Genomic DNA, 14545 nt, shown 5'->3' with positions numbered 1-14545 from the left:
CACTCAGCAGACGCGATGGGAAGCCCCCGCAAATACTATAGCACAACAGGAAAAATAACGAAAAAGCGCGCGCTCTAGAGGAATGGAACTCGAGACCTCTCGTAATGAAGTGATGCCAATAGCCATGCGACCTTTTAGAAAATTTCAACCAAGGCTCTATATCTATCTATGCTTCATTCTTCTGAAGGTGGTAAAAAAGATCAAACTGATTATTGATAAAAATAGGGTTTGAAGCTTAACCCAAGAACAAATTGGATCGATTTTTGATAAATCGAATTCAGTTAAGATAGGGGAAATTCATATAGCAATTTCTGAGCCGTATGAGGTAGGAAACTCTCAAGTACGGTTCTAAGGGAAGGAACTTCGGTTCTTTCAATACAATGAAAAATTCAAAAGGGTTTCTATTTAGTGATGAAATTAAAATGGATAAATAGAAAAGGCCATTTGGATTTTTTTAATGTCTAGAATGAAAGTATTTATGCTCTTATTAATAAGATTTACTAACCTTATGATTTTGGAGAAGATGGGTGGAAGTTGTAAGTCCTATTGTAAGAATACTCCACTTTTCATAATTTTCATAATAAAACATGAGGATTCTATTATGAAAATTATGAAAAGTTCATTGATAGGAAAAAAATACTTAGCACACAGTATACCATACAAAACCATTTTTTCTTGTATATATAAGAGGGGTTTGTTCTAATTGTAAGTGACCGATTTGCAACATTGATATACAAGAACTAACAATAGTGCCAAACCTCAACACTTTTTAATTTTATTCGAATAAATCTTGGAAATTATAAATAACTTTTTAAAAGGTAAGTAATGTTTCAAAGTTTGGACATTTTTTAACAATGAGAACAAATTTGAAATCGGTATTTTAAAAAAGAACATTTTTGAAATTCTTAAAATTTTCGAATCCCAGACGTTTTTTTCCAATGGTGAACAATTTTTCGGACATGAGAACATTTATTTAACAACGTGAACAAAATTTCAAATTTCTTTTTCTATAAACGTGAGCAAATTTCAAAAAATTGGCCATTTCTTGAAATTTTGAACAATTTCAAAATTCCAAACAAATTTGGGAACCCCCTGAACAATTTTGAGACCTGAACATTTTTTGAAATTCTGGAACGTTTTCTAACCTGTGAACAAATTTTGAAAAACAGGAAAAATTTGGAATTCAAGAAAATTTGAAACCACGAACATTTTGGGAAAACTCTGAACATATTTTGAATTTGTGAATAAATTTCAGAAAAAGGGAACTTTTTTTAACCCTGAGCCTTTTTCAAAACGTATTTTTTTTCTAAATTTGTGAACAAAATTGAAAAAATGAACATTTTTTAATTCAGAATTCAAAATTTTCTAAAATAAAAAATAGAAAAGGAAACAGAAAAAAAGAGATAAAACTTGAAAAGGAAGAAAGAAGAAAAGAAACAGAAACAGAAATAAAAAAGGAAAATCTGAAAAGCCAAAAAACCAGTAAGAACCGCCTTGGGAACCAAACCGGGATCCTGTGACTCGGTAAATCGATCAGAAGTGGGCCGGCCCATGTAGTTCGCTCGCACGTGTTCCCTGTGCGTTTCAATGAAAGTTTGTCGCAGTTAGCGTCAAATAGAATATTCGATGTCCACAATGCCCAGGTCCTGGCTACTTGGAAAGTTTGGCCCAATTCAAAGATAAACCTAGCCCAAAGCATTTGAGGACCCATGAGAGGTCTCCCAGAGAGATACTACTGAGTTGCTAACCAAACACGAGAAGGACTGGCCCAGGAAGCAGCCAATATTAACCGGAAACAACGCACCAGATCAAACGACAGATCAACACATCCCCAAAGGCCACGTCTCTAGGGTTTTCGTCCAGCGAATCGAAGAATCAAGAGGAGTCGCCATGGCGTCGCGGCCGTCGCTGAAGCCGAAGCCGAAGGGCAAGGGTGGGAAGAGGGGCTCGTCCGCGGCCGAGGACGAGCAGTCCACGGCGGCGGTGGCGGTGCAGCTCGCCAAGGAGTGGAGCACGTGGACGATGAAGACGGCGAAGGTGGTGGCGCACTGGGGCTTCATCCCGCTCATCATCGTCGTCGGCATGACTAAGGGAGACGAGCCCAAACCTAGCTTGTTCCAGCTTCTGTCCCCCGTCTGATCCCATCCCCGGCGAGCCCTAGACTGGATCGATCCAGCTCCTTTTAGTTACTACTAGTAGATGTTTTTGCTGTTTATTGAATCCTGGTGGTTGAGTTCTTGATCCCTGGGTGGTGATCTTCTATCTGATCTGTGTCGAATAATGTTATGTCGGTGGATCGATCCTGGATTGGATCGGATCTTGTTAGATACCTGAGATGCTACGGATCTGCTATTAATATATTGTGCTATGTTGAACTTTCAGTGTTAGTTGTCTGAATTGTATTTCTCTGCCTGATGCGTGTGTATGTTTTAATTGAACTAATTGCTTTGATTGATTAGAAGTAAGCAGTACTACTCATTATTGCTGTGTTGCGTAATTTTGGTACTCTTGGTGCCTGACTGCTCATTCATTCAGTCTACAATGCTAGCAGAAGCTTTGCTGCCTCAGCAGCCTAGATGGATTTATGGAACACCAGAATGCACGCCAGTTCATTGAGGCCATGGCTAATTAGTTAGTTGTGTTGTTGTTGAGTCACAGTTTATACCTGATATAAGGTTGTTCTGAAGAAACTGCAATGTTCTGAAGAAGCTGTCATCCCAATATTAAGGCACTTCCAAATAGTAAGCCGTGTTAAACGATTGCCACATAGAAATTTTGTGACGAGGACTAGATAGACAACGTTTTGCCAGTTGATTATGGTACGATTTGTCTACATCACTGTCTGTAAAGATTAATTGTTTGACCTATTGTTATGATCTTAAGAAGTTGACGTTCAACTTTAACTTGCTGTGATCACCACACTTCTGTTTGTGTACATGTACTTCGAATGCCAACTTATACAAGTCGAATATACTCTTGCTTTATTGCACCCTGCAAACAAATTACAGGTATCCATCTATTCTCACCACATCAACGGAATCATGTCCAGTCCAGTAACAAGGTTACACACCATCTAAACCACCATAACCCTGAAGAAATTAGCCGCTTCACAAGATGACTGAATGAAATGTATAGTAATGTACAGTGCTAGTGACTTCACCCACCAAAAGAAATCCCCCCCAAAAAAAACTCTGGTGTCTTTTCCCTGCGGAATCTAATGGTCTGATGGTACTTGCATGACACTGGGAGGCGAACGGCAAATTTCACCTGCTCCAAGCTTCTGATAAAAAGATGTACCGGAAGGCTTTGCTTGGAGTTTAAAGTAGTGGATTGCAGAGATATTGTGCAGAGCCAGAAAAGCTGGAGGCAGGTGCATCATCAAGACGGAAAATGCTCACGATCAAGAATGGCCAAATTGGGACAATACTGATTGAAACAAGGTAGAAAATGCCTCAGCAGTAGTCCCATCCTCGGCCTTGATTTTGAGCTGGGCCTTCGCTGATGCGGTGTTCACAATGCATTCTACAAGGTAGAAAGCAGCAGCCCCAGCTTTCTGACCATAAAAGTAGAACTTGTAGTTTGGAGGCTGACCGCCTGAAGCAATGCATTGAATGTAGTTGCTTTGCATATGACGAATGAGCGATTGGGGATTCATCAAAGAAGCTGCTCCTTGTGGACTTAAAGAGCATTCCTACAACAGAACAAACCATATGAGAGAAGTATTTGTTAATTACAATTTCAAACTTATCAATGTGATGATGAATTTCAAGGGCGGACCTATACAGGAAAACGACAAACAGAAGCAGATCATCACACAGAATCCTCTTGTGCAATACTACCAAAGTAAAATCATAATAATCTCAAACCAAGTGAAACGATTAAGAGGAACATAGAACATCACTATATCAGAACTGCTAATTTCAAACACAGCTGAGATGAGCTTCATGGACAAATTAGACAGCGGCAGCACATAGGATTTCACGCGATCACTTTGCTAAAATCATAAGAAACTTGACCAGGCAATGAGAAAAAGACACAAGACTATGCTGCCCTGCCCATAATCATAAAATGTAGCAGGGACAAAAACTTAAAAGCAACACACCTGAGAAAAGGATAATGCTAGTTGGCCCCATTTCTTCTGGAAAGTCGCAGGATCTAGCACAGGCTTTGAGTTGAGGGCCAGTGCAGGAGGTGGTGGAGGTGCTGGGGCATCAGGAACACCAAGTCCAAGAAGATCATCGAGACTGAAGTTTGTTTGTGTTGAATATGTCGAACTACCAGGATTTATTAGTGCAGTTTCAGCTGGTGTTTGCGAACTTAGCAAGTCGGAAGGAGCATTGTATGTAGAGGTGTAAGAACCATTGCTGCTTCTTATACCGTTGTCCTCTTTATCTGAAGTACTTAGCAGAAGATCATTATCGTTTTCTTGGTATCTTTGGGCAGAAATGACGGTTTCTGGAGCCTCTGCCCCAACAGTTAAGTTCGCAAGATCTTCTGAGTACTCGAATGTTCCACGATGTTCCTTGTCGGTAAACATGTAAGAGGGCTGCAATCCATCAAGATGTCAATACTTCTCATGTAAATTTTCCAAAATAAAAATGCGGATGATTATATTTGAGTAGCTGATTTGCTACAAATTATGCTCCAACCTTATCTAACAGTAGTCAATGACAACAATTGCACATCATGCTGGTATTAAGTTCCCATCTTAGCCATAATAAAACTAGTGGATTTCTAATCACAGAAAGATGTGAACAAGCACATCTCTTGCAACTCAACAAAGACAAGATCGACACGTGACATGGCATGGACTCTTTTGCAATGCATTAACTCAACTTGCCTGAAGCAGGGATTCAGAAACTAGTTACTAAGGTTCCTAACTAGCTTTATAGTTGAAGACTGCTACCCAGCAAAGCCTTTGCTTATAGGACAGTGCTTAATCTAATCGCTGATGCATGAATTTGTAATATTAACCGAGTTCCACGTGGTTCTTTTATGAACTGAACCACTTGCTTTAAAAGGTTGAAGCATGTGGGACCACACTGGCTTTGCTTGGCACTGCAAGTGATTATAGCCGATGATCAACCAAAACCCATGAGCTAACTGTTAGTTTATTAGTACTGCCTCCGTAAAGAAATATAAGAGCATTTAGATCACTAAAGTAGTGATCTAAACACTCTTATATTTCTTTACAGAGGGAGTAATTACCAAATTACTGCTTTCAAATGCCTCCACTGAGAGCTAATGAATATTGGTAGAAGGAAATGAATTTCTGTTGCCCCGACTGCATTATTTGCCACTCAAGCTTTGCTATGCCAAAACATAATCTTCAGCACCTTCATCAGTCATCATTGACAACAAAGGCAGTCCACAAACAATGTTGTCAGATGTTCTGAACATACATAACCCCCAAGATGCACTAAATGTTGCAACATACAACATGCACAAAATTTGACATGTGCTGGGAATGGTAACAACAAAATTTTGATAGAGGTATCAATGAATGGAGTTATCAGTGTTCGAAATTTTAATGACGATTACACGTCAGATGTCAAATTAAGTACCTTCTGATATACAACTGATAGGCTGTTAAATTCATCAAATATCCGATCTTTGATTTCACTGCTCTGTGTGTCTGCAAATACAGAGACAGCTTGCTTGGGAGGGTTTACTACACGTTCAGCTACAGCCGGATCATACTGTAAAAGCCTGTAGTAGAAAAGTGCTCGGTCATGAACATCCTGCAATGAGGTGGCAGTTAAGCTAGCGAAACAACATTTTTACCATTTGTTATGATATGAATAATCCAACAACTATCATTAAAAAAATCCAACCTGGTGTGTATCAGCTAGGCCAGCAGCTAATGTAGCCCCTAACGCCTTCTGTGTCTCTGGTGGTCTCTTAAAGAAACATTTCATCACCGCAGTCAGAAGATGCAAACGAACCTGAAAATAAGACATCACTGGAAGAATGATGTGAAGTTAAACATTAAGTACCTACTGGCTAGGGTTGTGACAGTGGACCATGGCATATAACAGTCTGAAAATGGAACAGAGTTATATAGTGACGGGAAATACACAGGAGCACCTGGGTGCTCCAACCCCCTATACAAAGTAAATTCAAAAAATACCAGGAAAATTCAAAAAAAAACTGAAATCTTGGGATCTCAAACTTGGGTGCCCAATCTACGTCCATATGAAGTTTCGTAGAAAAATACCAGGAAATATATCCGTGACGAAGAAAATACAGTTTGAACTAAAATCCATCCAAACAGTTTTTTCTGTACATAGGATTTTTTTTTGCCACGGATACGTTTCCTGGTATTCACAAAATTTCACACGAAAGTGGATTAGGCACCCAGGTTTCATATCCCAAAACCACAGATTTGTTTTGAAATTTCCTGGTATTTTTTTGAACTTAATGTTCATATAGGGGTGTGGAGCACCCAGGTGCTACAAATCCTCTTCCGATTCCAAATAAACTACTTGGTTCAAGATATCAACTAAAAGACGGCAAGAGAAATGTCTCGTGTTAACACGCTAGGATGTGAGTTTCACTCATGAACCACACTATTCATTACAGTAAAACTTGATGGGACATTCAACTTTACAGCCTTTATAAACCAAGATTGCAATCATTACCATTTCCAGTTCTAACTGATCTAATGCTTTAGCCTTTATCTTAAACATGTACACTACCAGCAAACCATTAGATACTACAGGACACAACATCATGAGCCCATATGATCAAAGCAGATATACTTTTAACATACATATAGGACAAGGACAATAGCAACTCGTATTCTGCCGTCGAAAATTACTTTAGCCAGTCATGTAAATTTCTTACAGAACTTTAAGAAAGAAAATTGCATACTGAAACCCACTGACACATCTTAATTTGGCAGGAAATACGAACAACACAAAACAAGAAAAGTGTTATTAGTACCTCGGGAGACTGCTCCTCATCCCAGTTATCAACAAGATTTTCAAGAACATATGGAGCATCATACATATCTTGAGAATATTCACCCAACATCCATATGAGAGCTGCTTTCCCTTTTGGCTCTTGAATATTCTGGCTACTAATATTTCCAACAACAGCTATACAGTCATGGCTCCATTGAGGGTATTTCCTCAAAAGATCTTTCACCAAGACCTGCATTTTAATTTTTATTCAGGCACAAAAGGATGCACAGTTGAATGTAATCCTACAAGATTTTACCCACAGTAAGGATCAATAGCTAGCATTATAGAACTTACAAGAGTCTCAGCAGTCACATAATCCTTGTCCATTTCAAGAAATTGTAGAAGCCTGTCAACGATAGCATTCACATCATATTGCTGCAGAGCTATTTTTCCAACTGCTCTGATAGACTCTCTTGCAATTGGTACATCAACATTTCCAGCGTATTCACACAGCTCGGTTACTAGCAGGAAGAAAAAAATATGGCATGAGCATTTTAGGGGGAGGGGGAACAACTGGACTAACAAATATATCAAATATTTTGCAAGATATATGACACCATCAGATATCTGGTATACCAATTTCATAGGTGTTGCTCTCATTTGCAATAGCAGTCAACATCTCAAGTTTCAGCTTCTTCACATACGAAGGATCACTAAACTGGCAGTAGAAACTTTTGTAGTCGGAAGAAAATAACATGGGAGCACGCATCACCAAAAGATGCAGATGACATAGCACTGAATATGATTGTTCTGGACTCCCAGCACCTACCAGAGTAAGCAAAGGTGCCTTTATGCGTTCATAAACCTAAAATGGAGGGTGCAAACAGGATTTAGAAGATACTCAATCAAGATCTCATTTCACTTAAGAAGTCTATAATAGTGGCATAAAAAGGAAAATCCAGTATATTGGTGTACGCATATCTAACTATAAGCATGAGACAAATAGCTGAAGTGCCCTCTGAATGAAGAAATTTGAAGACCACATGAATTCCCAGAGAATAGATATATGTATGTTTACTGGTTATGTGAAGTGGTATTCAGTGTATTTGATTGCATATAAATAGGATAAAAATTAAGACTTCCACAAATTTAGTATAAGGAGAATAATTGTGCTGCAAGAGTAAGACTGCATATCCAGGAACATAATGTGTGAAACACTGTACACCTGCTGGTGAACATCGGTCATTGACATCGTCAAGTGGAGAAACACTTTGATTGTTGCCAAAACAACAGCTCCATTTGCATGCTGAAGTCTATCCTCAAGCAGGTTCATTATGTCAAATATTTCATTATTATCAGATGGTAGGAACTTTGACGCCAACTCAAGAACATGGCACTGTGCCCACTCGCTGAATTCTTTGATTCTGCAATTCAAAATAAAAGAATTTGAGTAAATGCACATAGGAAGTATTGCTAACAAAATCTTCAAAGGTGGAAACTCACTTGTTTAGCAAGTAAAACACCACTGGCTTGCTATATAGTGTCTCAATCTCCCTCCCTGCTGCCTCTGAATTGGCAGCTTCTAGGGTCCATATCTCAAGCAGTGAATGCAAGCAATTGGCAACCACCTGGAGATTTCGGCAATGTAATCAGGTTACCACAAAAATGGCATTTACAAGAGATAAACAACTAAAAACTAGTCAGCTGAACCAAGGCCCAGTTAAATCAACTTGTCCAATGAAACATGTCAGGTTAAGTAAGAATTTCCTTCCTCAAGACAGGACCTCTTAACAGGCAGGCCGACCTTCCAACCCTTTCTAGAATACCACAGACTAGAATATTACAATGGGTCCTATTTGGATGCAAAATATTTTCAAAACCACAGTTTTCAATTTTGTGTGCATTCAACACCACAGTTTGTGAATACTAACTTTCAACAGTATTCCTAAGACCAAAGACGTGTGGTAATTCCAGTAGTTAGCAGAGTATTTTGTTTTTAAACTTACAGGCTTGAAGCCATATAACTAGTTGATGTAAGAGCATCTCTAGCAGATCCCGATAGTGATATTTGGGGGGAAATTTTCTGGTTTGAGAGAATAAGGCCTATCTAGCAGATCCCTCAAACCAATAATCCCCCAAAAATATTAGGGCTGCTTTGGTTTGTAGGAATTTTGTAGGAATCCCATAGGATAGGATTTGTATAGGGAAAATTCCGTTAGAGCCCTTTGGTTTGTAGGAATAGAATCCTATTCCTGTGGAGGAATTCTTCCTATCCTCCACATTTCATAGGAAAATAAACATTAGCCTAGACTCAATGGAAAAAAATCCTATGATGTAAACCAAAGGGCACCTTCTTTTCTATTCCTATTCATAGGATTTCAAATACATGTCATCTCATTTCCTATGACTTTCCTATTCCTATGACTTTCCTATCCTATGAACCAAAGGAGGCCTAACTTTGCATCTCTTAAAATGCAGCCTTCCATCCTGTTTTTGCTCTGGAGATGCAGCTTCTCAGTAAATTTAGGCGGCTGCCCGACCTTCCTCTCAGCGCCGCCCCGCCTCGCCCCGCCTCTTGCCACCGCCGTCGACCCCCAGGCAACGGAACCGTTCGATGGCACCAGCCCGCAGCCCTGTCACCTTCTCCGGCGCCTTCTCCTCACTCGCCGGCGCCAGAATCAGCATTTTCGCCGCCGACGGGGCTGCCGTCATGTAGCTCCACCCGGTCGACGCCGAGGCCTGTTTTTGCCAGAAATCGAACCGGCCAACCTTGGAGATGGCGTAGCAAGCTCAAGCACAAGCCCTAGCCGGCTGACGGCACAAGAACCGGCAAAGTAGCCCACTGCTGCCGCTGCACCTACATCCTGGCTGCATTCGTCGCCTCCACGCCCAGGAATAACCTCTGCGGACTGCTAGGCACCGTTGTCAGTGTCCTCCGCCACCGTTCGTCCCTAGCCATAGTTCTGTCGCCGGCCACCATCTCTCCGACCCCGTCTGCCCACAAGGTGTCTGTCCAATTGCCTCTACAACAACAACAATAACAAATCCTTTAATCCCAAACAAGTTGGGGTATAGGCTAGAACTGAAACCCATAATATCACGAAACCAACTCATGGTTCTGGCGCATGGATAGCTAACTTTCACGCACCCTTGTGCATGGCTAGTTCTTTGATGATATTCCAGTCCTTCAGATCTCTCTTTACAGACACCTCCCATTGCAAGTTTGGTCTACCCCGACCTCTCTTGACATTCTCAGCACGCTTTAACCATCCGCTATGCATTGGAGCTTTTAGAGGCCTGCGTTGAATATGCCCAAACCATCTCAGACGATGTTGGACAAACTTCTCTTCAATCGGTGCTACCCCAACTCGATCCCGTATATCCTCATTCCAGACCCGATCCTTCCTTATGTGGCCACACATCCATCTCAACATGTGCATCTCTGCTACACCTAACACCTAACTGTTGAACATGTCGCCATTTAGTCAGCCAACACTCAGCGCCATACAACATTACAGATCGAATCGTCATCCTATAGAACCTGCCTTTTAGCTTTTGTGGCGCCCTCTTGTCACAGAGAATGCCAAAAGCTTGGCGCCACTTCATCCATCCGGCTTTGATTCGATGGCTCACATCTTCATCGACATCACCATCCCCCTGCAACATTGACCTCAAATATCGAAAGGTGTCCTAAGGTACCACCTGCCCATCAAGGCTAACCTCCTCCTCGTGTCTAATAGTACCAAAACCAAATGTTTTCTTTTCTGTTTTTTATCGAAGAAAGGTCTCAAGTGGATCATGTAACTCTCCAATGTGTAAACGAGAAGATTGTGGGAGATGATCTTCGATGATTCATCGTTGGAGGAAGATGATGAATTCGAGTTGGTGGTTGTCGTTGGTCGCTATGGGGAAGTATTTTAGGAGACGGGTCGTGGTTCTCAAATTGGTTGAAGGATGTTTCTTCGAAATAGGATCATGGGTCATGATGGTCTAGTGAGGGATTACTTCGCGTCGAGTGCAGTATATCCCCCTTACTATTTTCATCGCCAACTCCGGATGCACCGGGATCTCTTCAAGTACATTGCAAAAGTTGTGGACAAACTGAGAAGGAATGCAGCGGGAACATCAGGTGCAAGTCCATTGTCGAAGATTACAACAGCAGTGTGAGTCCTTGATTATGGATGCCCGGCTGATTCTATCAATGACCATGTTCTGCGTGAAACGATTCTACAAAGCTGTGATCAAGATCTGTTGACCGGAGTACTTGAGGGCTCCCACTAATGAAGATACCGAGAGGCTCATGGCAGAAAATGAAGAGAGATGTTGGCCAGGGATCTTGGATTCATTGACTGTATGCATTGGACATGTAAAAATTGTCATGTGGCATGGTAAGGTCACTATAGAGAGCATTGACATGATCCAACAATCATTCTTGAGGCAGTTGCGTCACATGATCTCTGGATTTGGCACGCATACTTCGGGATGCCTAGCTGGCTGGCTCTCACAACAATCTGAATGTCCTATAGCAATCTCCTCTTTTTTCAAGGCTTGTTGCCGGTGACGATCCATCTTGCAACTATGTTGTCAATGGCCATGAGTACAACGTGGGATACTAGTCGATGGTATCTATCCTCCCTGGCCACATTTGTGAAGACAGTCCACCATCCTAAAGGCAACAAGATATCTCACTTTGCAACGCGCCAAGAATTTGCTAGAAAGGATGTTGAGAGAGTTTTTGGTGTGCTTCAAAGACGCTTTGCGATTGTCCATGGCCCTGCTGAGTATTGGAAGCCTCAGACCCTGTGGCAGATCATGAGAGCATGTGTTCTCTTGCACGACATGATCATCAAGGATGAGAGAGAGGGCCCAGAGGACTTTCGGTATCTCTACAATGGTGTCGAGGTGGAGCCGGAACATAACACAAAACAGGATCGGAGCATTCTTCCAAGCACACCAAAGGGTCGAGAACCAAGAAGCTCACAACCAGCTTCAAGAAGATCTTATTGAGCATCATTGGCGACTTCATAGCACTTGATTCTTGTGCTTTTATCATGTTTATTTGGATTATTGGTTCATTTGGACAGTATGTTGTGTTTGAATTTGAATAGTTAAGTTTGAGAGCATTAAATTTGATATGTATTTGACTTGTGTGTACTTGAATTCTCAAGTTTTGAATTAATATGTGGTGATAAGTATGAAAACGGTTGGATGAATTGGTAAAAGAAATATTTTGAGGGATCAAGTTTTAGGGAATCTGCTAGATGAAGAAAGGTTTAATCCCCTAAAAATTAGCTTTTTCTGGGTTAGGGGATACGTTTTGCGATTATAGGATAGGGGGTCTACTAGAGATGCTCAAAGATTGGCACTAGAAGTCATTTCCATTTGACTCAGTATGTTTATATGTACATACAAGGGCCATGGTATCAATCTTTCATAGTTGCCAATACGCACATAAACTAGCCGAAGGGACTGGCGCAAATAATGGAAAGCAATAGCTAACTGCAGTACAATCAATAAAAATAGAGGCCGGTAGATGGAAACAGGTGGGGTATTGTAGAACAATCGATAAAAATAGAGGCCGGTCGATGGATACAGATGGTATTGTAGAAGACGATGATGTAGGCATGCATGCTCAAGCATGCCTTACAGACACGAGACATGGTGCCAAGCAAGAAATATTTGAACTGGGTATGAGTGAAAGTGAGCCTTTTCTCGGTTTTTAGAAGAAGTCTGGGGTGGAGTTTAGATGCTCCAAAAAGAAAAGTACAATGTCGGGAATACTCCCTCCATTTCAATGAATAAGGCGCACACACCAAGATTAAACTTTGCCCATAAATTAGACCAACCAAATGTGGGTTATATGTAACAAAAATTATACCATTGTATTCGTATCTGAAGAAGTTTTCAATTGTATGATTTTTAAGTCATAAAAATATATTATTGGTCTAATTTATGGTCAATGTGGATTTTGAAATGCGTGCGCGCCTTATTCATTGGAATGGAGGGAGTACTTATGGTTATAAGGCATACTTGAGTGGTGACTGGTGAGTCCTCGGTAGTTTATGGTGGATGACAAAGTCGTCAGAATCGCGACTCAAGTCTTAGAATCTTACAACTTTTGGATAAGGAATCTATCTCCTCTTTCTTATCCTTAAATCAAAATCTTCAATCATATTTTTGCAGATATACAGATTGATTTTAGTTAGAAACCAAGAACGTCTGTTCCCCAAAATTGTACTTGTATCTAATAAATATATCTCAATCAAACTCCAGATCACAATATCTAATCCAGAACCAGATCGACGCAGATTCAGTGTCAGATCAGCTGGATATAATAAAATATGTTGGAACTAAAAACACTAGGGTGTATATGTAAAGCTACCTATAAGACTATAAATCTATAATTTCGTAACCAATGGGATTGTGAATTTGCAAGAAGCTACCACAGCTGGTTCTGTATGTAATTATACTTTCTATCACAAAGTCCTTAGGAGAAATTGACAAGTTGGTATAATAACCAATTACTTCTAAATATCTATATTGAAGTTGATAGCATGGTTATATCCGCTGGTTGGAATTTCCTTTGTGGTGGACATCCGATGCGAAGTACTTACATTTACTTGATGCATTACATCACAGTACATATTTAAACCGGCAAGGCATAATTAGCCACAAACTATTACTATATGATCAAACAAGCAAGATATAAACCAAACCGTTTTTCAGTGAGAGCATATTCATAACTTGCAGCTTAACTCAGTTCCATGTAACAAAATTCAATTTCTGTTGAGATTAACTTCCAGTTCCAGGTTTAATGAAGACAATGCATGCTGCGATTTTTTAGGCAGCATAGATATCTCATCATTGCAAGCATGTAGAATAACAGGGTCGCCAGAAAACAAAATAACGATCTCATCAAAACAGTTCGTAGCATGAAAGCTCACCTGGGCATCAGGGTCCGAGAGCATAAGTGCCTTGAGCGCAGCAGGCAGGTCAGCGTCGAGGCAGGTGGTAGCAGATATGTGATACAGCTTTGCAGCACCAACAGCAGCGACCATCCGAACGTAGGCACTAGGGTCCTTCAGCCCTGTGGTGAGCGGCGTAACAAGGTACTCGACAAGATTTGGAACGCGGAGGGAGCAGAGGCTGCGGAGCGCAAGGCCGCGGATGGTGGGGTCCTGGTCGCGGCAGTCGCGCTGGAGGAAGTTGATGGTGAGGAGGGCGAGGTCCGGGTGGGCGCGCGCATGGACACCGACGTAGAGGTAGCACATCTTCTTGAGCACAACGTCGGAGGTGGCGGAGCAGAGCACCATCTCCCCGAACGCCGCCGACACGTCGATACCTGCGGTCATGCAAGAGATCACCCGCTTGAAGACATCCCGGCGCTGATCATCAGCGTCTGGCGCACGGCTCCCCGCCAGCTGCCGCAGCTGCTGCTTCAGATCCGACACCTCGCTCTTGCTGCACGCTCTCAAATTGCCCCGATTGATTAGTTAAGATTAGGGAGGCCAGCAATTTTGGGAGCCAGAGAAGGAAGTAGTGTACCCGGATGGTTGGGACGGGGAGGCGGACTTCGCCGGCGAAGGCGCCGTGGGAGCCATGGCGGAGGGCTTGGATCTGGGCGCGCGTGGGGAAGACGA

The 14545-nt window shown here is 41.5% G+C and overlaps 2 protein-coding genes across 2 annotated transcripts; one reads left to right on the top strand and one right to left on the bottom strand.

The window, feature by feature from the left end:
- Nucleotides 1-1802: 1802 nt before the first annotated feature.
- On the top strand, nucleotides 1803-3177 carry LOC125544058 (mitochondrial import receptor subunit TOM7-1-like). The gene has a single exon (XM_048707596.1). It carries the CDS (start codon nucleotides 1891-1893, stop codon nucleotides 2137-2139), a length of 249 nt encoding a protein of 82 aa, XP_048563553.1. The 5' UTR covers nucleotides 1803-1890; the 3' UTR covers nucleotides 2140-3177.
- Nucleotides 2959-14543, bottom strand: LOC125544053 (beta-adaptin-like protein A). The gene is made up of 11 exons (XM_048707591.1): nucleotides 14451-14543; nucleotides 13850-14366; nucleotides 8409-8533; nucleotides 8131-8329; nucleotides 7542-7770; nucleotides 7260-7426; nucleotides 6946-7155; nucleotides 5835-5945; nucleotides 5565-5741; nucleotides 4103-4546; nucleotides 2959-3691 (listed from the first exon to the last, which is right to left on the bottom strand). The coding sequence occupies exons 1-11, from the start codon at nucleotides 14504-14506 to the stop codon at nucleotides 3401-3403; spliced, it is 2526 nt and encodes an 841-aa protein (XP_048563548.1). The 5' UTR covers nucleotides 14507-14543; the 3' UTR covers nucleotides 2959-3400.
- Nucleotides 14544-14545: the final 2 nt, after the last annotated feature.

Source organism: Triticum urartu, chromosome 3 (assembly GCF_003073215.2).
Source record: "Triticum urartu cultivar G1812 chromosome 3, Tu2.1, whole genome shotgun sequence".
Taxonomy (NCBI): domain Eukaryota; kingdom Viridiplantae; phylum Streptophyta; class Magnoliopsida; order Poales; family Poaceae; genus Triticum; species Triticum urartu.
The sequence above is the reverse complement of the archived record's forward strand: the minus strand, read 5'-3'. Positions and strand labels throughout refer to the sequence as shown.

What these genes read in the sequence shown, in the direction of transcription:
- LOC125544053 (XM_048707591.1), bottom strand. Translation starts at nt 14,506, where the DNA reads ATGGCTCCCACGGCGCCTTCGCCGGCGAAGTCCGCCTCCCCGTCCCAA. An exon ending in TCCCCGTCCCAACCATCCGG is followed by an intron (nt 14,367 to 14,450) that starts GTACACTACTTC and finishes GAGAGCGTGCAG; the next exon opens with CAAGAGCGAGGTGTCGGATC. An exon ending in TATCAGTTGTATATCAGAAG is followed by an intron (nt 4,547 to 5,564) that starts GTACTTAATTTG and finishes GATGGATTGCAG; the next exon opens with CCCTCTTACATGTTTACCGA.
- LOC125544058 (XM_048707596.1), top strand. Translation starts at nt 1,891, where the DNA reads ATGGCGTCGCGGCCGTCGCTGAAGCCGAAGCCGAAGGGCAAGGGTGGG.